Below are 25,268 nucleotides of genomic sequence, written 5' to 3' on the forward strand. Positions count from 1 at the left end.
AGCGCACAGCAACTTTTAATGTTCTAATGTCAACCTTGAAACTGTGAATGCACCGTGGCAGTTAATTGGGTTGTAATCTCAAGTATGTAATCATACAGCTAATTTGCATGTTGTAGTCTATTAACAATAATTTATACTCGGGACTGCCTGCCAAACCTTTTTGAAACTGTATTATTTATTTATTATTATTTATTTATTTAGCTCCAGCCATTTAATCATTGGCTTCTTTTTAGTTCAGTGTGTTGGTCATGAAATGTGTTTTGGGTACAGGTGATTCATCACTGTGGACTTACACTTGTGTAATATGATATTACAGCCCTGTGGCACTGCAGCTGCAATCATTCTGAGAGCAATTGTGTATTTAACTTAATCGGATTTTTGAGAGTGAAAAAACAAACAAAGAAAAAACAAAACCGTTTTGGACCTTGACTTTGCAGTGTGTTTCATACCAGGCTGGGGTTTGTAGTATTAAGTGTAGAAGAAATCAATTTCCATGAAACATTGCTCCACGGAAAATGACTTAATAGTGGAATGAAATGAAAGTTAGAAAAAAAAACACTGGTATGGACAAACATTCTGTTGTGGAATGGAAAATAAATTTTAATTTGTGATTTTTACTCCATGCAAAACCACCAGTGCTGTTTTATTTTTAGTTGAGCTGTTTGCACTAGAACAGCTGGGGAGCTGTCCATGGTTCTGACTCGTGGGTGCTGAACAGAGAGCTGATGATGCCGCTGCTTAGGACTGGTAAAGTAATAGCATAATCACCCATAAACGACAAGAACTCCTAATGTTTCCCTTTGTTCTACATTTAATTAATTACCTTTTTGCAAAACAATCTGAAATTTCTTGAAAAGAATAAGTGCAATGTCAACAATATTATGCCCAAGTTACACATGTGCAAACTACAAAAGGCACAAACATTTTAGTCGCAGGTATATGGAACTGAAACATATAGTATTTTACATTATGATTAGATTCTAATCATAACAAATTTGAATTTAATAACAAATTCATCCAGCAGACCGGATTGGGCCCTCTGCTGGGCTGGCTCTGGCGCGTGGGCCGTACTTTTGACACCCCTACCATAGACTGTATAAGTACATGGTCTTCCAGGTTCCTTCTTAAGCCAACCAGGAAATAAAAATATATAGAATAACCACTAGGGGGCAATGCCACTGATTGCAAAACAAATCTATCAGGGAAAGAACTCACTTCCTATTCTCTCAAAATGCACTTTATTCCCCATCTTTAGATTCACTTCTTCTTTTTTTTAAAGAACAAATGATGTGTTTATAAAATTGAAATATCTACATTTGGATCAGTTCGAGAAGCTAATCTGAGCTGCTGCATCTACAGTAACTTATACCCAGGACAGGAGAATAAGTAGGGAATAAAATGTGTCTCCGCTCTAAAACACCGGCGATGAACTCTAGTTAAACTTTCATCTGGAATTGTTCTCAGGGGGGGAAAAAAAAAAACCTTCAGCAAAACTCAGTTGATATTTGTTGTCTCTTCATCACGTATGAAAGTTGTGACTTTGTTACGTTCATTAATTAACAGCAGCTGTGTTTGTGTCTTGAGCGGTGCTCACATGATGTGAGCATATGTCACCAGTCTCCTCCTCCTCCTCCTCCCCACAGTTGTACACTACGTGGAACAAAATGTTTCCACCGTGACACATGATTAATGAGAATCCTCCCGGGAGTTTATGGAACAGGAGCAATCCTCTACCACAGGAATCCCAGTCAGCAGCAGTTATCACAAACAAATCTCAATTTTCATTCTTCATGCGTTCTCCGTTACAGCAGCTTATTCTTACTCTAATATTATTTTACCAATTATGATCAAAAACCGTCATTTCTACATTTAACAAATCCAATGTAGTTTTGCCTAATCTTCTCTTGGCTCACGAGAGGCAGAATTTGAATGTTGTAATGAAATTCCATTAATAGCAGTTTTATTCTGATGTGGCAAATCTATGATTTGATTGCATAAACATTAACACTACTTATTTAAATAAATGTAAAGCAGTGTAAAACCCAGCAAAGTGAATTTCTTTTCACAGCTTTGACTACAGAGGGAAATTTGGGTGGAAAAAAAACCTGACATATTTATAATAAGTTGGAACTCATTTATATGTATAACTTCTTATCCTTGCATTAGATTATAGCAGTTAATATGCTGATGTGTCACATGGTAATGCACCATCTTGTTATATATAAAAAGACAGTAAATATTAAACGGAAGCTTTACTTCAGCTTGAAAAGTTACCAATAATAATAATAATAGACTTTATTTTCATACAAGGATTGCAGCTCAGAGTGGAAATAAAATGTATAAGCAAATACAACAATAAAACACAAAAAGTAAGTCCAAAAGTAAACTTAACTTTGAAATAAAAGATGCAACTAAACGGTAAAATACAACACAGGGTGGAATAAAATAGGAAAAGGTGAGAGTCAAGGGGTTAAAACCCCTGTTTTAACTTTAAAATAAACTAAACATGCAAATAAAACAACAACAAAAAATCAGTTACATATTTTACCTAAATATTTCATCATCACTGAAACCAGTAAAGGTTTTTTTCTCTCAAATTGATGATGCAAAAGGTGCATGATATTGATATAACCTGCAGTGCTGCACCAAATCTAATAATCTAATCTCTTAATCCTGTTGTCTATTGTACGACTGTGCTGCTGCAATCATGGTTTTGATGTCAACAGAGAAACCAAAAACCACTCTTTATGGATGCAGAGCATAGATTCTGGGACTTCCTCGGCGAGACACCGGCAACAGTGAGCAGAGCAGATTTAGGGCCCGCAGCTAAATTAGTGGGTTTGGGGGAGAGAATGAGAATCATGTTGGTAATGGAAGGTAAGTGTGTGTGGGAGACACTCACAGAGAGAGACACACAGAGAGAGAGAGAGAGAGAGACAAGGCAAGACAGAGGAGGAAGGTGTAGAGAGAGAGAGAGAGGGATGTTTATTTTCTGCTTATTTGTACATATTGGCACCAAAATATGTGTGTGTGTCCCTTGGCCTTGCAGTGTAGCATTATGTTTACAAGACATTACAGAGTGTTAGGCAGAGCTGTGAATGTGTGACTCACTGGAAGTGGGAGGATTTTAGAAAAAACAGACATCATTCCTGAGGCTCACAGGAAGAAAAGAGAAAGAAAGATGCCTTGGAAAGGTCATTCTTTTCTTTTGTCATCAGACTTCAACAAACTTCAAACTGTAAACATTTTTCTCTCCCCCTGAAACTGCATCACAGCTCTTGCTCTCTTTATTCTAGAAGTCTTTGCATCATTTCCATGGAAGGCTGTTGGTGATGTGTGCGATGTGATGTGGATTACGGTTCTAGACAAAAGTAAACATCTTTTTCTTGGTCAACTCTCGCTCTCATTGGTGATTGCAGGTTCTGCTCACGCCCCCTACTGCTGTTTAAGTCGTAAATACTAAACATGGTTAATTTTGTGGGTTTCAATGATCCCCTTTGACTGTGCTGTAGTGCTAAATAAAAAGAGCATTTATATAAGTACTTTGTGGTGTAAACATTTATATTTTTAATGATGGATTTAGGTCAGAGCGAGAGATCCAAACGTCGCACAATTTCCCTCATTAAAAGTGAAAATCGCTCTCATAACTAAGACAAATTGGAGCGGGAAACTGGAATATCTCTAAATAAATCAATATCAAATCACACTGGTGCCCAGTGGATCAGAATCGAATCAATTCAGGAAAATCAATGGTGTCACTCGGGCCTGCTTCCTTCCTTCCGTCCGTCCGTCCCCACACTGGCCGTGTCCTGGGGAGTCAGTGCAGAGAGCAGCTGCAGAGCTGACACCCCATGATGTGTCTTGTCTTCATAATTAACTGTCAGCAGCAGGAGAACAAGCTCATTTTCTGACTGCTACAGTGGTTAGGTGTGGCTCAGTGCACTGACTGTGTGTGCAGTGATGTGATGTGGCGACGGCGGCGCTACACAATAAAAGCAGCCAGTGACCTGGCTCGCCAGTCTTTGTCTTCCTGTCCTTGTCCCGTTCTTCATCTGTTTCTCGGTTTGTTTGTCTTCCCCACGATGGTCCGGCCTGTGTCTTTGCCTGCACATAAAGAACCTTCACGCTGTTCTCCTCCCTGCTCCTCTTTACTGGAGGCTCCACCTTGTGCTATTAAAATGTGACCATGGAGCCCTTTGAAATTACGACTTTTTCTCCTCATAATACTACAAAATGAGAAAGATCGTAATATGAAAGAGGTCATAATGAGATTTTTTAATCATCATTTAATTACATTTAACATAACTGCATTTAACAAATTCTTCACGTCCCTCATCTTGACGGAGGTTGCAGCTGATCCTCTGAAATTTTACTTGAATAATAATTAAGAAATAATTCTCATAATAACTTTTTTAATATCATGACTTTATTCTCATATTCTCAAAAGATTATTCCCTAATACTCCTTAATATGTCTTAAAATACAAAAGCAGAATTGTCACATTCTAAATCATTTTTGCTGAGAATGACAATCAACAGTTAAAGAAAGCCGCTCGGCATAAAGTGGTATTATGAGCCGGGATATGACCAGTCACAGTGAAATCACTCTTGAAAGCTCAGAGCTGTGATGGGAGAATGTTGCCCTAGTTGGAGTCTGGCATAATTATGCAATGGTTGAGTACCTGCAGCACCAGCGGCATGACAACGTCTGAATGTGAATGTGGGCGGAGTGGAGAGTGCAGACAGGAACTACACTCTTCTTTTAAACCCCTTCTTCATTATAAGGTTTGTGAATTTTGCCAGTTTGTACTGTTTTCTATATTAGGATTAATTTTTTTTTCCCTTTTCCCCAACTTGCAGCTCTTATTCTTGTCTTTCCTCATTATTTCTCTCTTTATGCCCACTTCCAAAAATAGATTTGAACTAAGCGCAACAGACACGAAGTGGCTAAGAAAAGATGACCACCACAGTCAAACTGAACTAAACTCACACAGAACCTAATTATTATAATTCACCTCATGGGCGTTCAGACCCTGGATGAACCAAAGACTTCCTGTTTCTACCAGCAACATGTTAAATAAACCATTTTTGAAATAACACAAGCTTAAGATCTAGCGGAGAGTTGGTCAACCTCCTGTGCGCGACCAATCAGCGTCGAGTATCCACCTGAGCGCTGACACACAATCTGTCTCTCAATCACCTGCAAGCCATCGCACACTGTTGTGACCCCGGGGAAGCAAGACTGAAACAGGTTGTTCAAAAGTAAAATAGTATTTTAATGAGAAGGATAAATCAGTATTTAACAAAACACCAAAAGAACAGGAACTAAAGGAGGAGGACACCACTTAAAAATGAAGATACAGGAAACCAAACTAAAGTACAAAACCAGAAATAACTTGTTTTTATTTATTATTCTGTATGATTCCGTGTTTCAACATTGTTTTTCCAGTGGAACATCACCTGTAGTGCCACTGCTGTCCAAGACAATAAAGTTTATCTTGAACATTTAGGTTTTCAAAATACGGCTTACAAACAATTCCAACCCCCATTCACCCAACAACAGACACAGCATGACACACTAGCTCACACAGAACCCCAATGCCCACTGATTGACTCTCAGCTGCTGGTATTTATACAGGTGTGCTTGATTGGGAGGTGAGTGAGCTGGAACGGGGCAAACCAATCACAGAGGTAGAAGGGCGGGTCAACCGGGGCATGCAGTTGGTGGAAGAAAGGCGGGAAGGCGGGAAGCAGGCGCACCAATCGGGAGGGAGGGATGGCACACGGGAATCTGCATCATCATCACACGCAGAGTCGACCAACACAGTAACACACAGGGACACAAACAAGGGAAGAGCATAACGGTGCCACATGCTGTAGATAATGTAGGGTGACATTATACAGCTGTGGGATTTGTCCTCCAGACAGCATCAAGAGAAGAAGCATAGCTTTGCTCACGTGATGTAGTCAGACATGAAGGTCTGTGCATCAAGGAATAGAATGTATCACATAATCATAACGTATACATACATATCATCATAGTGTCTCAGCCGGAATCCTCTATTGACTGGCCATCAGCAAACATTTTCCTGGAGAGTTTATTGTCTAAGTCACTAGTTTTAGGTTTCTTCGATACAACATGATGATTTGTAAATGAGTTGTCTCATTTTGTGGAAAATGGCAAATAAATCCAGGTGTTATTGACAACATACGTGAAACATGGCTCTTCTGGTTTCACAAAACAAAACAAACAACAAAACTATGATGGCACTGATCGAATTGCAAAGGGGAACAGCGATGTTAATGGTTGTGGTCACAGCGAGTTTCCACTTAAATCGTAATGTCGCAACGCACTAAAAGGGCTTTTGTCTTCTGTTTTTGCTTCAGAGAGCAAAGCTCCATGCTGCCCTGCAGGAGAAAAACCGCTTGAACCTCGAGCTGATCAACCACCAGCTGAAGGCATCTAAATATGAGCAGGTAAGCACACATTCACACGTGTTTAACAAACATGAGTCAATGAGCAGAGGTTGACAAGTCAAGTCAGTTGTTTTTGTAGCTGTTATCATCATCATCATCATCATCCTCATATGAGGGTAAAATATATCGACCTCACCTGGAAACAATGGGCATAGATTTGTATACCCGCCATTCCCAAATTAGCCACGTATAGAGACAAACAACCACTAACTCTCACCTACAGTCAATTTAAAGTGTCCAATTTACCTAATCCCCATATTGCATGTTTTTGGACTGTGGGAGGAAATTGAAGAACCCAGAGAAAACCCATATGCACACAGGGAGAACATGCAAACTCCATGCAGAAAGGCCCTTGTTCCAACCAGGTCGCGAACCCGGGTCTTCTTGCTGCAAAGGCAAGAGTGCTAACCACTACACCGACCATGTGGTCCCCAAAATGCTCCATTATATATTATTTATTTAATAAATATGCTGAAAATAACAGTTGAATCCGGTCTCTGTACATAATCACCTTAAAAACAGGTAGGTAAATAGTTATTTACTTATACTAATAGCCGTGGGCTCAGTTTACTTACCGTCTACTTGGTGGGTTCACTTAAGATTTAGTTGAATTTACTTCGTCACCGATTTGCATTTAGCTTTGTGTTACTAGAATATGGGCAGTATTTTTTTAAAAATTGGGTCCCCAACCTCAGTTTCCCCTGAGTTGAGAAATATCTTAATTCTTAATTTTTTTTTTGTTATGTGCCCACCAGTGACACTTGGTCCGAGGCTTGGTCCGAGGCTTGACACTGCAACGCTAATTCCACACTTTTTAGACCCAGTCGTAAAGGGACGGGACCTCATCTCCAGAACGTAAACAGTGTCCGCCATCTTTGCTAACAGTTACGCTAACAGTACCAAGTGTCACTGGTGGACAAGCATCAAAGAAAATGAAGATTTTTCTCAACTCAGGGCAAACTGAGGTTGGGAAGCACAATTTTACAAAAATACTAGCCCTATTCTAGTAATACAAAGCTACATGCAAATCGGTGATGTGTTCCAAAACAGTTCATCCTCAATATTTTATGGTGACTTTAAGCTTAATGACAAAACAATTCAAAATGTGTGTTGACATTTTCTTTGCAAGTACCTATGTCACATGTATGTTATCACGTGTGGTAGCTCTTCATGGGTTCATGTATGTCTAATTCAACAGTTTTAAACGTGCGCACACAGACACAGATGGAGAAAGGGTGACCGCGTGTGACGGTAGACAATTAGTGACTCTGGCATTATTAGTGACTTTCACAGAGGGGGCAGATTTGACACATGTCCAGGGACTCGGCTCTGAGCTCTTGCCACACAAAAACAAAATGTCAACCGCGCTCTGACAAGGTTGGGCGCAGGGATGACAAGAAAGTGGGACAAAAGTGTGTCCACTTGCTGCCAAGTAAACAGACAGCAGATTAGAACATGAAGAAGGGAACAGGGAAAGACACACGGTGGGTACATGACTGTGATGATGCTATCACAGAAAAACTAATCATACCGACTTCTTTGTTAGGTTATGGGGGGAATTTTCTAATAATTAAAGCGTCATAAATGTAATATTGGTCAAAGGAGTTGATTGATTTCTCAACAACATGAAGTTAATGACATGTATTTGTTATGTGGACAATATTTAAATACAAGGGCGTCACAGAAGTACATGTTGGTTTTTTCTTACCCAACTTCAAAATGAAATAAAGCGTCTTTGACGAGCTACAAAAGCGCTCTATAAAACCGTATGTTCAAAATGTAATGATGTAGTTCAGCGCTAATCATTAATTTTCTCTTTATATATGAATGAAATCATTTCCTTTGCAGCGGTCTAGTTTTGTGCAGGTTAAGCTTATCTTTTATGTGCTCGTCTTTTTTTTTTTGGGCTAATTAATGAGATGATGGCTGAGGGATGTTCTCGCTCAGTCCTGTGGGGCCGCCATCAGAGGAACCCGGCTTAGCTTCAGGCCGAGAGAGTGATGAAGAAACGAGACGCAGAATGCTCAAGTCAGCAGCTCTGTCTCTTCAGGACCAAATGGAAATGTGCTGATTAATTTCACTTCCGAGTGTGAACGCATAATCAACCCTGCAGCCTTGATTCAAAAATGTGAAACGTATAGGTCTACTGAAAGAACTAAACTCATAAAAAAAAGGATGGTTGTGCAGCAGGTAGACTGTAAAGAAATAACGTGTGGGGACAAGTGGTTAAAAAGGGTTTGTGTTTACATCATCAAAGCTGGAAAAATCACGGATTGTGGCTTCATTCTCTGCTCAGCTCTGACACCATTATTCCCGCATATCTTTATACAGAAAACAGTTTTGGCTGCTGTATCATTGTTTAGAATCTCTAAATACAGAACAAAAAAGAATATAATTAAGGTGTTACTTTCAATTTGGCTAGGGGTGAACGATATTAGACTTTTTGCCGATATCTGCTATGACAATATATTGCGAGTGCTTGGGCCGATAACCGATACCGATATAGACGTCTATTCCTTTACCCAATTGCAGAGGTAATTTAGTGTGCAATTTACATTTAGTGGAATTAACATAATATATCTCATACTCATGTCGCAGCAGATGTGTATATAAAATATCACAATAAATCAGCATCAACAAAAATAATAGCTGTCAGGGGACACAAGCGTTTTCAGCCTAATATTTTAGTCATTAGTCATATCGGTGGTGTTTGCCGATAATTCATTTTAAAGCCAATATCTGCCAATATTTGCCAATATCTGTCGATATCGTGCATCCCTTATATTGGCTTTTTATTACCCATGTAGGTGCGATCAGATTATGATCAGCTGAGACTAACCCTTGCTGTAGTGAGCCAGGAGAGGAGCCAGCTCCAGGGACAAGTGGAGAGCCTGGAACAGCTCTTAAAGGTGAGATGCCCTCTCCATTTCTTTAATGTCCGTCCTTTAGAATATTACAACGTCATTCTAAACCCGTGTCAAACAATAACTTAAATCTATCCTACTTTTATATGAATTTCTCTATTAAAGTGCCTCTTTATGCATAATGCATTTCTCAGCAATGTGTGAGAATTTGTCTCACATTTGAAGAAGTTTTAATTTTGTGGAACATTTTCCTGTGTCCTGAACCTGATTTGTAACTAAGTGTTTGAGTTGATTTTTCCCTAAATCATGAATCATAATCCTGTAATTGTCTTGAAAAAGACTTATTTTCCCAGTTTGGAATTATTAAAGTACATCTATTCTATTCTATTGATTATTTCTTGATTTCTTGTTTGCCATTTTTTTTTATATACTGTATATCTCAAAGAATGAACTTTGCTGATTACAATACACAAATGCACATTTATGCCAGGACTTTAAATGATTAATTAATCCCTTCCACTACTCAAGAGCAATACATATGTTATTATCACGCTCTAAACTGGCAGGGACTGTTTACTTTTGATTATCGTATTACACGAAGAAGGACGACGATACACGACCAAATCCATATTTTGACCCATCCCTAATCCCCACCCCATGATTCATTTGTCCGTTATATACGTCATCATTTTTTTTAAGATTCATCAGACCACATTTTCGCTCGTGTGTTTGTTTGTTTTTTTATAACTTTACAGGGAAGTTTAGGTGGCGTCACCTGTTTCATAGTGAGGCTCCTTCTTTCCAGCGCGTTTCAGTCTGCCAATAGTAATCAGACACAGTCTCGCAGCGCCGCGAGAAGCACTCTCATTACAAATCCTCGCCTCCCTGCATCACCTATTGATTGTCTGTTTGTCGGGATATTTGAGAGAGAAATGTACCCATCTGAAAAAACTGCCCCCTGCTCCATAATACAACCGAGAAAGATTTGTCTCATCCTCGTAGTGTATCGATTAAGATGACAAGAAGACTATCAAGAGAAAATTACACAGTTTGATATGGATGCAGAGAGCAGAGCGTGAAGGAACACAAGCCTAAAACAACAGGAAAAGAGACTATATATATTTAAAATGGCTTCTGAGATGCAACGCTGTCACCTCTGGTTTCTAAGGGATTTCATCAGGTGATTAAACACACGCTGTCACATTTGCACACCTTTTGGTCATAGTAGGATAAGATGCACACATGCACGTTAGCTGCTGCCAAATAAAAGGACCTGTTTACAAAAGGAGGGACATGTTTGGTTCTTATTATTTATTTATTTATTTATTTCGGTCATGACATTTAGATCACTCATCACATAACATTGCAGTTCACACAATATACATAACCGAAAGGGAAAGCGGGAGAAGCAAAGCTTAACTAGTCCCGCCCCATTATCATCATACATTTCATTTCCTTTTTTTTTTTTTTTTTTTTTTTTAATGACATTTTGACAAAGAAAACATGTTTCAGCATCCGGTAGCACTCAGAGATATAGTCTAGCTCTAGACAGTCAACTCAGACTCCATGTGTGTATGTACATGTGTCCATGGTGTTCCATCGCGCCGTTGCACCGTTTCCCCCAGTGTCTACAAATTTCTGTCTCTGACCTTTGTCATATTTTCTTTCTGTGTCAGTCTGTATCGATTAATAGTCATCTCTACATACTTCTTTTTAAATACACTCAGTTTTGCTGATTTTTTCATCTCCTCATCCAGATTGTTCCACTGTCTGACCCCCGTGACCGATACAGTAAAGGATTTTAATGTAGTTCTTACCCTTCTCTGCCTAAACCTCATGTTCCCTCTTAGATTGTGTTTTCACATAACTGTGGATATTCCTGGTCCTGCCAACTCCACAAGCTGCAGGAACATGTGTCGGGAAAGAAGCGTACCCCTCCTAAAGCCGACTAAATGTCACAGCTGTCTCTGATTGTTTCAAAGTGGGGGCCATTGTTGTGTATTGAGTTCAGCATTTTGACCACTTGGTCTGGCTTTTACATTACATTACATTACATGTCATTTAGCAGACGCTTTTATCCAAAGCGACTTAAAAAGTCTGGCTGACCTCAGACCTGTCTTCCAATTGATTTTCGGGGCTTTGGCACAGCGGTTCAAGTTTGAGCTGTAGTGCGAGCATCCGTCATTGTTTATTTTCTGTCTAGACATAGATTTTTACGCCAGAGTTGAACATGGTCCTCTGCCGCCTTAAACCCATAGACCATAAACCCATAAAATAGGACGTAATCTTCTGGTTTCATTGAATAGTCAATGAAAGTTGTCGCTAGTTGCAAGGTCTATGGGAAAATGACCCTAATTCTCACAGGTTATAGAGCATGATGTCAACTTTGTTCATTTTGGTCCCATTTAGAGGAAAATAGACAATAAAGTGCGGCACATATGAGTGGACATCAGTGTGATTGACAGATTTTCTGGTTAGATAATTACAGGGAGGTTATCACTGTGTCATGCCCGGCTTTACTGGACTTTGCTTTGGACTAAATGGCACCACTGTCAAATCTGTTACTGTGTATCCAATATCTCCGACTGTAAGGAATTACAGAATAAGTTTACATCACTTGTTTTTCAGCAATGGAGGCCCGAAACTGGAGAAACCACAAAAAGGGCAAATGTGATGTATAGGATGATGATGATGTCGGATAAGTTTTAAAATGTGTGGTCCCAATGAAGGAGGCCAGAGTGTTCTAGGATTCTGCAGTGCTTGGACTGATGCTGGCTTGCAAACAATTAAAGATCTTCTTTGTTCATACAAGCCTTGCGTCAGCAGAATCAGATCAACTCATCACCTGTTGTTCTTATGAAGAAGGAAGCTGGATTAAACCACACTAATGAACTTGCACACAAGTGGTTATACAAAATATGCCAACCCCTTTGTTGTGGATATACGGTGTGTCATTCCCGTAGACTACACCAGTGATACTAACCGTAGGTGAACTCCCAGATTTTGTTGACCATTGACTTTCCACAAATTGGTCAATGTATGGGAAACCCTGACAAGTGTTTCCTGAAAAATAATAGGTGACTTAATCAACCAATATCTGAGTAATCAAGGGTTAAAAAACCCCAGTAGTTTTTTTCAGTAGAGCTTCAGTCACTGCCTCTCAGCCAGTCCAGCCCTGTGCAGCTTAGAGCTTCTCTCTGATTATGCAAAGCAGTGGCTGCCTGCTCAGGACACCTCAAAGCCACTCTGGGAGGTAAAGAGGCTTTTCTTTTTCTTTTTTCTTTTCTTCCAGGGAATACAGAGAATAACTGATGAACGTCAGAGCTTTTTTAAAGCTTTCTTCTCTTCTTAAGCCTGTAGAAAAAAGCTTGTGTCTTAACTCTGTCTCATGCAAGATGTGGCTGCCGGTCGTCGTGTCTCCACGGACAGATAGTGTATAATCATGACTCAGATGATTTGATAAAGGTTAGGTTTGGGATCAGCGTGTGACAGCGTTTGAGTCAGTTTTGGAGCATAATGTAGGTTGGGTATGAAAGATTTATTTTAAGATCATGTAAAGAGCACAAACTGTATTAAATTCTTGATACTTGCCTCCACCATTGTGGTTTCTTTGATCTAAAGCCAGTATGTTAGATATAATGTGACTTGTTTGGATGCTTCTCTGCACACATACACAGAACAGAACAATCGCCAAAGCACGATGAATATTCTTCTGCTTTTTCTTTTTTTTTTTGCCTCTGGCACATGCTAATGACGTCGCAAACGCAGCTGACGACTTTCAGCATCATGCATGCCAAGTTTATTAGATTCATGTCACATGGTGTGATTTATAATGAACTTACACGATTGCTGAAGTCTCACAGTCTGTAGGAGGCATCAGGCTATGTCCTAACGTCACGCCACAGCGCAGAATCACCTGCAGCTTATTGTCATTCGAGTGCACTGAGTTCAATTAACCTTTAAGGCTCCTTAAAGGTGGCAGCGTGGCAGCACACACCCTCCTTTAAGTGACTGGGATCGCAAACAGCGAGAGTCGAGCTGTTTTGCTCTTGTCTCTTGTCCTCAACAGAACGCAGAGAGACTGTGGTTGGGTAATTCTTTCAGGATACTGTCAGAAATCATCTGTGAATGACATCCTTCAGCATCACCACATCCTGTCCCCCTGCCTGCCTCCCTCCCTCTGTGTGTTTCTCCACAGCATATGCATGAGGCTGTCGAGCTGAAGCAGCAGCTGCAGATAGAGCATGAGCAAGCCTTGGTGGCCCTTCATACCAAGCAGAAGGAGATCAATCAACTACAAAAGGTAGTTTATTTTTATTTTTTTTAATACATATACTGTATATATATATATATGTTTGACATAGTGATTTGGTGACAGGAGAAGTGACTTCACGCCATGGGTCATTTATTGACGCGTCAGTGCCCAGTTTTGTGCTGAATCACTGTCACCGAATCACTGCGACCGTATCAGGAAACACAAAGACCCCAGAAAACTGTCCAAAAATCAGCAGATTTTATTAGAACCGCAAGTTTCTGCTGCTCTCTGCAAAAAAAAAAAAAAAAAAAAAAGGTTGTTGATAAATTTATGCACCTCGGGGAAGTGTGTAGTCGACTTTTTTTCCCCCTGACACTTTTATTCTGTCTGACAACTTTTTTTTTAAAGACGGGGATTAGGTCGTAGTCAGCAGTAGCCTCCTCTGTATCACCGGGGACATTTGAACTTCTGTGTGCTTTGAAGATGGATTTAAAGGTCGTCACGTTGTTACTACATCGCATAAAACACAGCATTGTTCAGACGTAGTTAAACATATGGTTTTAACTGTTAAACTGCCCGTGTTCTTGATTATTTACTGTATAATGACATCAAAAGCTTCCCTAAAAGCCTGTGCAGAGTCCTCTTCTTCAAATGACTGATGTGTAAATACTCTAAGAATATTGAGTGGATTAGCCCACTCACTCTGGCTTTGAAAAGGTCATCAAAGAGCTTAATTGTGACAGCCTCCTCAGAAATCTGTAATGTTTTCTGTCTGCACCTGCTTATTACACTGCTTTTGCTCTGGTGGTTGTAAAAGCAGATCACAAATAATTCCAAATATGACATTAAAGTTATCCCATGCAAATGCAACAGGTTTTTATTTTTGAATTCTTGTTCCCGTTACTTCCTTCACTGGGCTCTCATCAGACCTGCCGTGCCCTCAGGAGTGGACGTCTCCTTTGTTGACCAGAGAGCCTCTGCTCTTGTTACTGGGTTGGCAGTATGTGTCAGCATAGTGTGCTGCTTATTTTGCTTCATGAACTGTGATCGTAGTGTCAGCTGTCACTGTGTGTTTCTATGTGCCGTCTGCAGGCTCGGGTGCAAGCTGACCAAGAGCATGAGGAAGCAGTGCAGTTGTTAGAGGTACAGTGAAAATGAATTCCATGGTTAATGTCGTATTATACTAAATGTGTTGTGAAGGAAACTCCATGAAGGAAAATTCACCAGATGGTGCAAATAAACGTATGCAGATATTAAAAACCAGCATCCCTAGCAGGAGTATAAATTACAACAATCTGGTATCTTGAACATCTATATATATATATAAGCTTGTTTAGTGTTTTAATTACAGTTTTCCACGTTATTATTTACTTGATTTTGAATTCTGTTTTATTTCTGTCTATTTGTGTTATTTGCAGATTCATTTAGCCTCATAAATACTTGGTGTTTCTTTACATTTCTGTGAAATACCATCATTCATTCCCAGAGTACCCACTCTAACACAAATGTGGCTACTACAGTTTCACAATAGAATATTGTGTTATACTTTATAATTTTTTTTCTATGGACTAGCCCCCTCTTTCACACTGTGTTATAGCTATAATAGTAAGCAGCCTGGGTTTGGTTGGAGAAAGAGAAACTTTACTTGGTCTTTGCATCAAGTACAGCATAATTCACATGGAGTTATATAATAATAATAATATAATAATATATTAAAAAAAATGCCACTTTTGGTGGTAACTTCAAAAAGCAATAACACAATAACAGTGTTCTCTGTCACCAGTGGATGAATGACTATCCATTTTTAAATGACACTTTTGGTTGAAGGAAATCACTCAAATAAACAAACAAGTCTCTTATTCTCCAACATCCTTCTAATAACATTAAATCTACTGATATTGTTTTTACTTCTTTCTCTTATTGTTTGGTCCTACATTCATCTCTTTTTCTTTTAATATTTATTTTTTCTTCTACTTCCCCATCTGTTTTTTTAATCTTAACAGAGCAATATGGACAGAATGTTTCAGGTATTTATTTTCTTTCCTGGTTAGTTTAATCTCCCTTCTTATTCCTGTGTGAATATTTCAGCATTGAGCTGTTATTTTAGTCTGCTATGTTAGTCCACTTCAATACCCACTGTACACACTCCGCAGCGTCCTCTGATATTCCAGCGATATGACGTCTTTGATGTGTGTGTATTGTACGTTTACTAATCCTCCTGACTCTGCTCTGCGCGGGCGTTGTTATCAGCATTTCACTGCGATAAACACTTACGCAGCAGCGTCAGATAAATCGACACATCTATATCATTATGCTGTTATAAGCCGTTGTAAATTGGTTCTGTGTTCGATGAGCATTAACAGATAAAACGATGACTATTCCTCAGAGCACTTGTATCTCTGTGTTAGAGTATGTACAGTATTTTCTAACAGTTCACTCTTTTTTTTCCCCCCCACTCTCGTCCATTACCACCCTCTCCCCTGTTGCCGTCTTCGTTGTCTGTCAAAGGTCAAGGTTTGTGACCTGGAGCAGAGATGCAGGTCACAGAGTGAACACTTCCGCCAGCTGTCCAAAGAGCTGCTGAATTTCCGTTTGCAGTCAGATACTGTAGACATCCGTAAATTCAATCCCAACTCCACGCTCCAATTCCCAATTTCACCAGAAAAGAAACTCTCACAGGCCGTCGTTGGATTTGAAGCCCGACCAGAATCAGGTGGGTCACGAGTCCCGCTTTGTAGACATACTGTGATTATAAGGAATAAGAGCTGTTCGGATATAAAACAAATGTATGCTACATTGTCTTATGAGTTCACACCATCCTTAATTTAATTAAACCTATCAGATCGTGACTATTTGTGACTCTTTCTCACTATAGCAGGTTTGTCTGAAGTCTGAACGCCAAAAGAATGCAAAGTAAAACAAGCACTACTCTGAATAGCTGCCTGCATGTGTCACAGCTACTGCTGTTCCTGAACCATGCAGCTCCAATTTTTCAGACAGATATACAACACATCATTTGCCAAAGTACTGTAGAAACAACACCCATAGGCAAAGAGTCCTATTTGTGTCTGTGTGTGTGTGAGACTGAGGAGCAGTGAAAGGGGGAGAGCGAGAGAGAGAAGTGGTACATCATGACAATGCAGTGTTTTGGTAATTACTCACAACTCCACAGGGGGCAATAGATGTTCTGCTATGGAGATTTATGTAAATGTGATTACATTTTTAATTTCTTACATTCAAATCCCACTTTCAGTGGCGAACTTGTTACATTACGAGAATGCAGGATTAAATAGTGCAGGGAGTGCGGTCGATCCATTCTTAAAAAATGTGCGCTCTCGACACACACTGACATGTGATCAAGAGGCTTTATGGTCACAATGAAATGAGAATCAGAGTGATCTAATCCCCCGACAGCTGGATCAGCTTACTCCTGACCAGAGGTGGACACCATTAATGGCAATGCTGCTTTTTCGTGATCGATATCTGGCCTAAGTCATCAAAGGCCTGATGTATGACACGAATGTGCTTTAACACATTAGTATTCTAACGCCACACGGTGCAACCTGCAGAGCCAGCAGATACAGCCATATCAGCAATGTAGATTTATACAGTCTGGCACAGACTGCAGGTCTTTGAAGTGCTGGAAATCCTTCTGTTCACTTGGAATTCACTGACGCTTTTGTGCTAATGCATAATATTAGTCACTCAAATGCCACAGAAAAACCAATGATGCAGTGGATCCATGTTTCTCCCCTAATTTCCTCAAGAAATGCAGACACTTGCTCTCTTAGACTATGTGTTTTTGTCTTCTGTCTTCATCTTTGAAGTGTCGGGTCCTCGGTGGATTTTAAGGACAGGTGCGATTCTGCGTTGATGGGAATGGAAAATCTTTTGCCACGAAGGGTGTTTGTTGTACACTTGCTTAAACAGTAGATCAATAGCTGTGCAATGAGCAGCGAATGGGAGCAGAAGGAATGACAGTTGCTCTTTATTTGCTATGAAAATCAATGTCCTCCAGGCAATGAGAACACGGCACACACGCCGCTGCTGATCTCCCAGTTCTTTCCCTGCTTGCCGGAGACTGGACACCGGCAACAACCACAGTTGCTGTGCGTCAAATCTTATACTGTGACAACAGGCCGTCCCAGCAGCCCTCGACCGCTGACCTCATCAGAGGTGGGTCAGATTGACACCACAGCACGAAATGTAATCACATTATAACTTACCGTGGTTTTGGCAAAGGTGTAAGACTGTTCAGTCAGTGTCTTTGGTTCTGTTGTCAATCTAAAGATGGAGGATGAGGCCGCCCCATCACCCAGGTCCAAGCCTCGCTATACAGGCCAGGTCCGTCTTTGCACTGCCCGCTACAGGTGAATAAGCTCAGCTTCTGCAGTTTCTTTGGTTTTATTGCACAATGTAAAATGCCTTGCAGCTTCTGTATTAGTATGTTTTTTGATTTTAGTTATAACCCTTACGATGGACCAAACGAGCATCCTGAAGCAGAACTCCCGCTTGTTGCTGGGAAGTATCTGTACGTTTATGGAAACATGGATGATGATGGCTTCTATGAAGGTGAGAAATCACATTACATTTTTTTTTTGGGAGGGTTGAAAAGCCCTGGGAAATAATATCAGTGTTCAGTCACGGTTGTTTAAAATCACGTCACAGAACCCCCCCCCCCCCAAATAAAAAAAAAAACCTGATTACAGAACAGCAGGAGGTGTCCTTTGTTGCTTTTTAAGTTGTGAGTCAGTGTCTGCTGCAGCAGTGAGTACTTGACAGTCAGAGTGAGCGTCTTCATCATCATGCTCTAATTATCCCACAATGAGACAAATGCCAAAAAAACCAGGTCTGCTCACAGTTGTTTCAGCGTATCTGCTCCGCTCGTAGTATTTTGCTCGCTATCGAAATCCTTTGGTATAAAATGTTTGGTATATGGCACAGCATATAAACATAGAGAATAAGTAGCTGTTGTACATATATGTACAGTATATATACATGTATATACATTTGCCAATATTTATTACAAGCTTTTTACGACATTTCTTTTTTTACTACCTTATGTGTGTAGTAATATGGCAATATAATACAAAAAGGTCAGAAAAGGTCATATGCAAATATCAGCGTACATTGCCATGATGGCCGCTCTTCCATCCAATAACTATTTTTATCTTGTGACCTCTGTGTCAGCGCAGTGTGTTGGTGTTTTGGCTCTTTTGTCATGATTTTTTATCAAGACAATGTGAGTAGGGCCTTCTAGGGTTCTCTGGTTTCCTCCCACAGTCCAAAAAATATATGCAGATTTGGCGATTAGGCAAATTGGACACTCTAAATTGACCGTAGGTGTGAGACTGGATGGTTGTTTGTCTCTATATGTGGCCCGGTGATGGCCTGGCGACCTGTCCAGGGTGCACCCCGCCTTTCGCCCTATGTCATGTGGCGGTGATGTGAATGTCAAACCTCTGTTGACATAAACAAATCCCTAAAGTAACACTTCACCTCGCAGGGCTCTGTGTTGTATTGTTTTTTCATTATTACTTCAGTTAAAGTTTGTACATTTTCCCCTGGTTGATTTGCAATGCTTCGTTCCCTCCCCTTATTTACTCTGTATCTATATTAACTTTATTTAAACGCTATACTCCAGTGCACCGGTGTCATTAAGAGAAACTCCCATGCACTTTTTTATTTCAAAAAGTGTTTTTCTTGTGGAATCTGTTTAGAATGATGAAGGCTTCTCCATCCGTGGCAATGCTGCGAGGCCCAGCATAGACACGCGGTTGTACTCAGCTGCAGTGATTCATTCGCTGTGGGCAGTGAGATTGCATGGCATCTTGAAGGAGCCTTGTATTTATCATATGGGAGGAAGAGTTGGGCCTGGTGACTAATCCAGCGAGGCTCAGCTTAATCATCAGCATAGCACAAATGACACACTCATGCACACACACACACACACACACACAGTTGGTCTAAAGACAGAATTTTTTAGGGAAATAACCGCAGAGCAAATCCAAGCAGCCATTTTTCCTGCATTGACCACATCACATCTATAAGCTTGATGGTGTTCCTGGAAATAATGCGGCGCTTTCCTCAGTTGTGCGTTTGCCGGGTAGAGGAGACAAACAAGCGTCAGAGAAGCAATAGTGCGTAGGGAATTGTGCACACTGCACATTTACATACAGTGCAGTGCATCTCCCACCTCTGCCTCTCTGACTCATGGCCACATTATCTTGCAAAGACAATACCTCACTGACGGCGTTTGTGGTGTTTTCACGTCACTGCATTTATTGTGTCTTTTACCAAGGCTATTTTTTGTTACATTGGTGGTATAAACTGCAGAGTGATACTTTTACTTTTCAACTACGCTGAAATTAAAGGGTTGTATTTAAGCTATGTGGGACATTTGTCATCAGCATGAACATAAACTACCTGATGTCGTAATTTTTTACTACTTTTGTCACAGGGGAGCTGCTGGATGGCCAGCGGGGACTTGTTCCCTCCAACTTTGTGGAATTTGTCCAGGACAAGGAGAAACCAGCGATTCAGTCAGGGGAGGGAGGAGACAACATGGGCCCACTGGACCACACACCCTTAGCCTTGATGGCGATAGATGGAGGGGCCTCCCAGGATGGCCATCTCGGCTCAGCAAATGCCTTGGTTCCCTGTAGCAATGGGACAGGGGGGCCCATGGATCCTGATGACCTGGCTGAAGATGCTGTGCCTTATCCCCGAAAGATCAACTTAATCAAGCAACTGGCACGAAGTGTTATTGTGGCCTGGGAGCCTCCGATAGTGCCTTTGGGCTGGGGGAACATCTCTGGCTACAACGTGTTAGTAGACGGTGAACTCCGCGCCAGTATACAGTACGGCGGCCGGTCCAAGTGTTTGCTGGAGAAGCTGGACCTGGACGGCTGCGTTCACCGCGTCTCCGTGCAGTGTGCCACCGACCGGGGCCTGTCAGACGAACTGCGGTGCACTCTGCTGGTGGGGGCCAATGTGGTTGTGGCGCCATGTGGTCTGCGGGTGGACGACATCCAGCGTGACACTGCTGAGCTCTCCTGGTTGCCTAGCAACAGCAATTACGGTCACACTGTGTTCCTGGATGGAGTAGAGCATGCGGTAGTAAAGCCGGGGAGGTATAGACTACGCTTTCATAACCTGACGCCCCTGACGGTGTACAAAGTGACGGTGGTGGCGCAGCCACACCAGGTGCCATGGCAACTGCCGCTGGAACAGAGAGAGAGGAAAGAAGCCGGTGTGGAGTTCTGCACTCAAGCTGCAGGTCAGAACCACTCAGTGTTATACTGACACTGTGCTCTAATTATAGGTGTAGATCCATATCTGACAACTGACAGTAGTTCTGTTCTGCTTGCTTTTTATGTTTTTCTAGAAAACGTTGTACTCTCTTTCTACTTTTTAGTAGAGTCTAAAAAAAAGTCTAAAAAAAAAAGCTTGTCTTACCATGCCACTGTTGTGTATTGTATTTTGTCTAGGTCCAACACCATATTGCAGAACAGGTCAGAATGAAGCATCAATCACAGGCTGGGTTTCCCCTCATGTCTAAGCACTAAGTGATTCGTTTTCACCTGAAAACCAATGTGCAGAGATGACATCACAGTGCTATGATACTTAAGGATCATAGTCATGAAACTGAGAATGATAAAATCCAATTAGTTTTTGTGGGCAAAAAAAACACTGTTTTTCTACAACAACACCAGCAGTAGTGTCCCCGAGTGTCCCAATCACCAATTATAAAACGATATGATTAGTTATTATACCGATGAGTCATTTCCTTATCTGATATCAGAATAACCAGTTCTATATTAAGCAGTAACCATCCACTGCTCACAGAAATTACCATGTTGTATCAGTGTGCATTTGTTTCTGCTTGAATGCAGTCGTGCATGTTTTATCCAGTAATCCAGGAGAGTGGAAGACAAAGGATGGGCTATAGTTAGTCTCTCTGGATTATGTCCTGCATGCTGAGACATCAGTTTTCTCTCCGAGGATGCCCGGAAGCCTGTATTGTTCATTTTTTACCTTATTGTTTTTTTTTTTATCCTTCTAATAAAGTGCATTGTGGTCATGGTGTAGCACTCAACCAGAGGAGAATGTTTTGCAAAAATAATGAAACCCTCGTTTCTGCAGCAGCTTAGATCTTAGGGCGGCCGGTGTTTGCGTAGCCCATTGTGACTTATTTCTCCACTTGAATGGCATTTTTATAAACGGAACACACATTGTCTTGTGAATGATTTTCATGGGCGACCGTCGCGGCATCTGCATGGTTCGTGCCAAAATTTGGTGTTCAGTGAAACCTTTCACAAATGAACAGATTGTGAATACAGAGAATAGTTGTTATCTGTGCATGGTTGTGACAGTGCCCATCTGTGCATCTAATGAATGCTTCACCCCCTTTTTACTTCCTGTTGTTCTTGTACATAGTAAATGATCACATTTGTGTTTCCTCACTCCCCACGCTGTCACCTTTCAGGCCCTCCCCTGCCTCCCCTTGACGTGCGGGTGCTCTGTGGGCAGGCTCCGGGGGTCCTACAGGTCTGCTGGAAGCCTCCAATCCTCTCTCCCACTGGCACTTCTAATGGAGCTAATGTCATTGGTTATGCAGTATGCACTAAAGGACAGAGGGTGAGTTCACTACTATGAGGAGCACTATTGCTTCATCCTTATTTCAGGTTAGTGCATGATGGTGAGGTGGTGATGTGGCTTTCAAAGCCTGTAATTTCGAGTGAAAATTGTGGGAAGAGTGACTTTGTGCAGCGTCATGCACAGGAGAGGTTAGATTAAATATTCAAGCACATGCTATCCATATGTATGTAATTGCCGCACATGTGTGTTTAAAACACAGCGTGAATGAATCTAATCACGTCTAATCCAGTCGCAACATGCGGACATATATGCATCACAGATGGGATGCTAGTAGCTTCTGTCATAGACTGTGGGCATTATGTCATCAAAATTTTCAGGGTACACAGCAGTGCCACCTGCTTGTGATTGGGTCTCAGTGCAAGTCTCTCGACGTGGGACCAGTGAGCATCCTCGAAAGGTCTCTAACTCCATCTGGTGACTGCCAAAGTAAATCAGCACACAACACCTGAGAGTGTGAACTAACCTTGAACCACGCAAACCACTTCTCTGCTCCTCTAAATGGATTGAAACCGGCAGATTCGATACAATGCGAGTTCATGAACCGACAGATCAAATGACAATCTGAAACAACATCGTTATAACAACAACATCGTTGTGAACAAGATTTCTTTTCTCCTCTTTAGCATTTCTACACTTTTTTTTCAACGTTTTTACTGCTGCCTGTGAACCTAATTGTGCCCCAGGGATAATAAAGATACATTGAACCTTGAAACATCAACAAACAATTAAAAATGACATTAAAGCTTGTATTTTTTTTAGATATGTTATAAGTTTGTGGTTTTAATCCATACAATAGACTGTAAAGGATACTTCCTCAGATTTACATCGCACGGATGTTATCTTAATTATGTAGTTTTCATTCATGTCTTTTGTTTTTCTTTTCAATCCAGATAGCTGAGGTGTTGTACCCAATGGCAGACTATGTTACCGTTGAGCTAACAAGGATTCAGTGCCTGGAAGCCAGAGAGGTCATTGTCAGGACGCTGTCAGTACAGGGAGAATCCCAGGACTCCCAAGTCGCTTTTATTCCAAACAACCTGCTTGTGCCTCTACCTCCGATTCCCCTGCCCCCACCGCCAATGCACCCGCACACAGGCCCCCCTCCACACCCCCATGTGCAACCCCAACTCCAATCCCCTCACCTTCCCCATGCCATGCCCCAACTTCCTGCTCCACCCCAGGTACACGGACAACCACTCCCACAGCATCCTCTGCACCCACAGCATCCTCCACACCCACAGCAGCCCCCACACCCACAGCAGCACCCACACCCACAGCAGCCCCCACACCCACAGCAGCCCCCGCACCCACAGCAGCCCCCGCACCCACAGCAGCCCCCACACCCACAGCATCCTCCGCACCCACAACAGCCCCCACACCCACAACAGCCCCCACACCCACAGCATCCTCCGCACCCACAGCATCCTCCGCACCCACAGCAGCCTCCACACCCACAGCATCCCCCACACCCTCAACCCCACCCCAGACCACCCCATCCAGGTGGACCTCCGCAACCCCAGCTTCGACCTCCACATCCCCAGCCGCTACATCTCCAGCCTCGTCCACCCCACCAAGGCCCCAGGCCCCAGCATCAACTGCCTCTGCTGCCCCACCCCCAACCCCACCCTGTACCTCAGAGACCAGTAAGTGCCAGAGACCTGGATGCCAAAGAGCATGCGGCCCACCACGGAGGAGGCCTTCCACCTGGCCAGCCCGGTTGGGACCCCAAACGCTCGCCCTCCTCCCAGCCTCCCGTGCCCATGCAAGGCCACACCCTTGAGGCCCCTCCATCCGACAATCCACGTTCGCCCTCCCCCCAGAGGATTCTCCCGCAGCCCAGAGGCACACTGATCCCAGACACCGTGGCCAAAGCTATCGCCCGAGAAGCAGCGCAGAGGGTCGCGGCGGAAAGTGGCAAGGTCTGGTGGAAATGGACAGTCTGAGTCCAAACACAGTACATTAAAGATGCTTGATTTTGTTCTGATGGAAATGTGACTAAATAAAATAAACAGCAAGGCATATTTAGGTTTTTATGACTGCCAGTACATTGCATTCTTCAAAGGAGAGCAGATTGTGTTAGTAAAATGTAAAAATCAATACATTTTTACACTTTAAATTAGAATTTTTATTTCCCCGTGTCTGTTACTTACCGTCCGGGTTTGTCATACAATTCCAGGGGGACAGGAGACAGGGCAGATATGGAGAGCAGGGTCATTCATTTTACCAGCACCACTCTGATGAGGAAGAGGAAGACGAGGAAGGGTTTGCACGCGGCCGCCGGAGAGGACCCTCAGTCGACGAGTTCCTCAGAGGCTCCGAGCTGGGGAGGCCGGTAAGAACACCACGACGAGTGATGAGTCCCTTCCTCCTTCCTCCCAGTTTCACCTTCAATGTGTTTTTTAAATGGAGCACCACTCAAGTGTGTGTGTGTGTGTGTGTGTGTGTGTGTGTGTGTTCAGATCTGCGTGTATGTGTGCCTGCATGTCTGGGTGACTGCATGCATGCACTCCTGCGCCCGTGTCTGAGCGCGTACTCTCGCGTGTGTTTTGCCCATCCATGTACGTTTGGTGTGTGCATGTCTGTTACGTACGTGTGTATGTCAACTTAAACAACTGAGTCTGTGTGTTTGTGTGTGTGTTTGTTTGTGTGTGACTACCGAAAGCCTAACTATAGTCACAATGAAGACTATCACAGCGAGAGCAGCCGGGGCTCAGACCTGTCTGACATCATGGAAGAGGATGAGGAGGAGCTGTACTCTGAGATGCAGCTGGAAGAGGGACGTCGACGCAACTCGCACAACACAGCCAAGGTGCAGTTCTTTGCACTTATTCTAAACCCAAGAGTCATAAACACCCAAATTTATTATTCTTTAGCGAACTGCACGGGCACAGAAACTTCAATTGAGTCTGCTGCCTCGATTTGCTTTTGATATGTGTTGTTAGTGTGTGTGCTGAGTTGAATTAAAATTCATATAAAAAGGAGAAAGAGTAGGGAAAGTGGGTCTGGCACAGA

At 42.0% G+C, this 25,268-nt stretch overlaps 1 protein-coding gene across 3 annotated transcripts in view; it reads left to right on the forward strand.

The window, feature by feature from the left end:
* Nucleotides 1-25,268, forward strand: part of LOC131446318 (RIMS-binding protein 2-like) — a 55,962-nt gene that overhangs the window by 22,201 nt on the left and 8,493 nt on the right. The window contains exons 3-16 of one of the 3 annotated variants that reach the window (XM_058617470.1): nucleotides 6,387-6,476; nucleotides 9,284-9,385; nucleotides 13,539-13,643; nucleotides 14,688-14,738; nucleotides 16,104-16,308; nucleotides 17,614-17,801; nucleotides 17,886-17,965; nucleotides 18,058-18,167; nucleotides 20,056-20,874; nucleotides 21,086-21,109; nucleotides 22,084-22,235; nucleotides 23,147-24,175; nucleotides 24,433-24,588; nucleotides 24,919-25,065. In XM_058617470.1, coding sequence (XP_058473453.1) covers nucleotides 6,387-6,476; nucleotides 9,284-9,385; nucleotides 13,539-13,643; nucleotides 14,688-14,738; nucleotides 16,104-16,308; nucleotides 17,614-17,801; nucleotides 17,886-17,965; nucleotides 18,058-18,167; nucleotides 20,056-20,874; nucleotides 21,086-21,109; nucleotides 22,084-22,235; nucleotides 23,147-24,175; nucleotides 24,433-24,588; nucleotides 24,919-25,065 — 3,258 coding nt within the window. The remainder of the gene's footprint in view (nucleotides 1-6,386; nucleotides 6,477-9,283; nucleotides 9,386-13,538; nucleotides 13,644-14,687; nucleotides 14,739-16,103; nucleotides 16,309-17,613; nucleotides 17,802-17,885; nucleotides 17,966-18,057; nucleotides 18,168-20,055; nucleotides 20,875-21,085; nucleotides 21,110-22,083; nucleotides 22,236-23,146; nucleotides 24,176-24,432; nucleotides 24,589-24,918; nucleotides 25,066-25,268) is intronic. The other 2 variants (XM_058617471.1, XM_058617472.1) reach the window with 2 other exon arrangements.

This window comes from Solea solea, chromosome 19 (genome assembly GCF_958295425.1).
Source record: "Solea solea chromosome 19, fSolSol10.1, whole genome shotgun sequence".
Lineage (NCBI taxonomy): Eukaryota > Metazoa > Chordata > Actinopteri > Pleuronectiformes > Soleidae > Solea > Solea solea.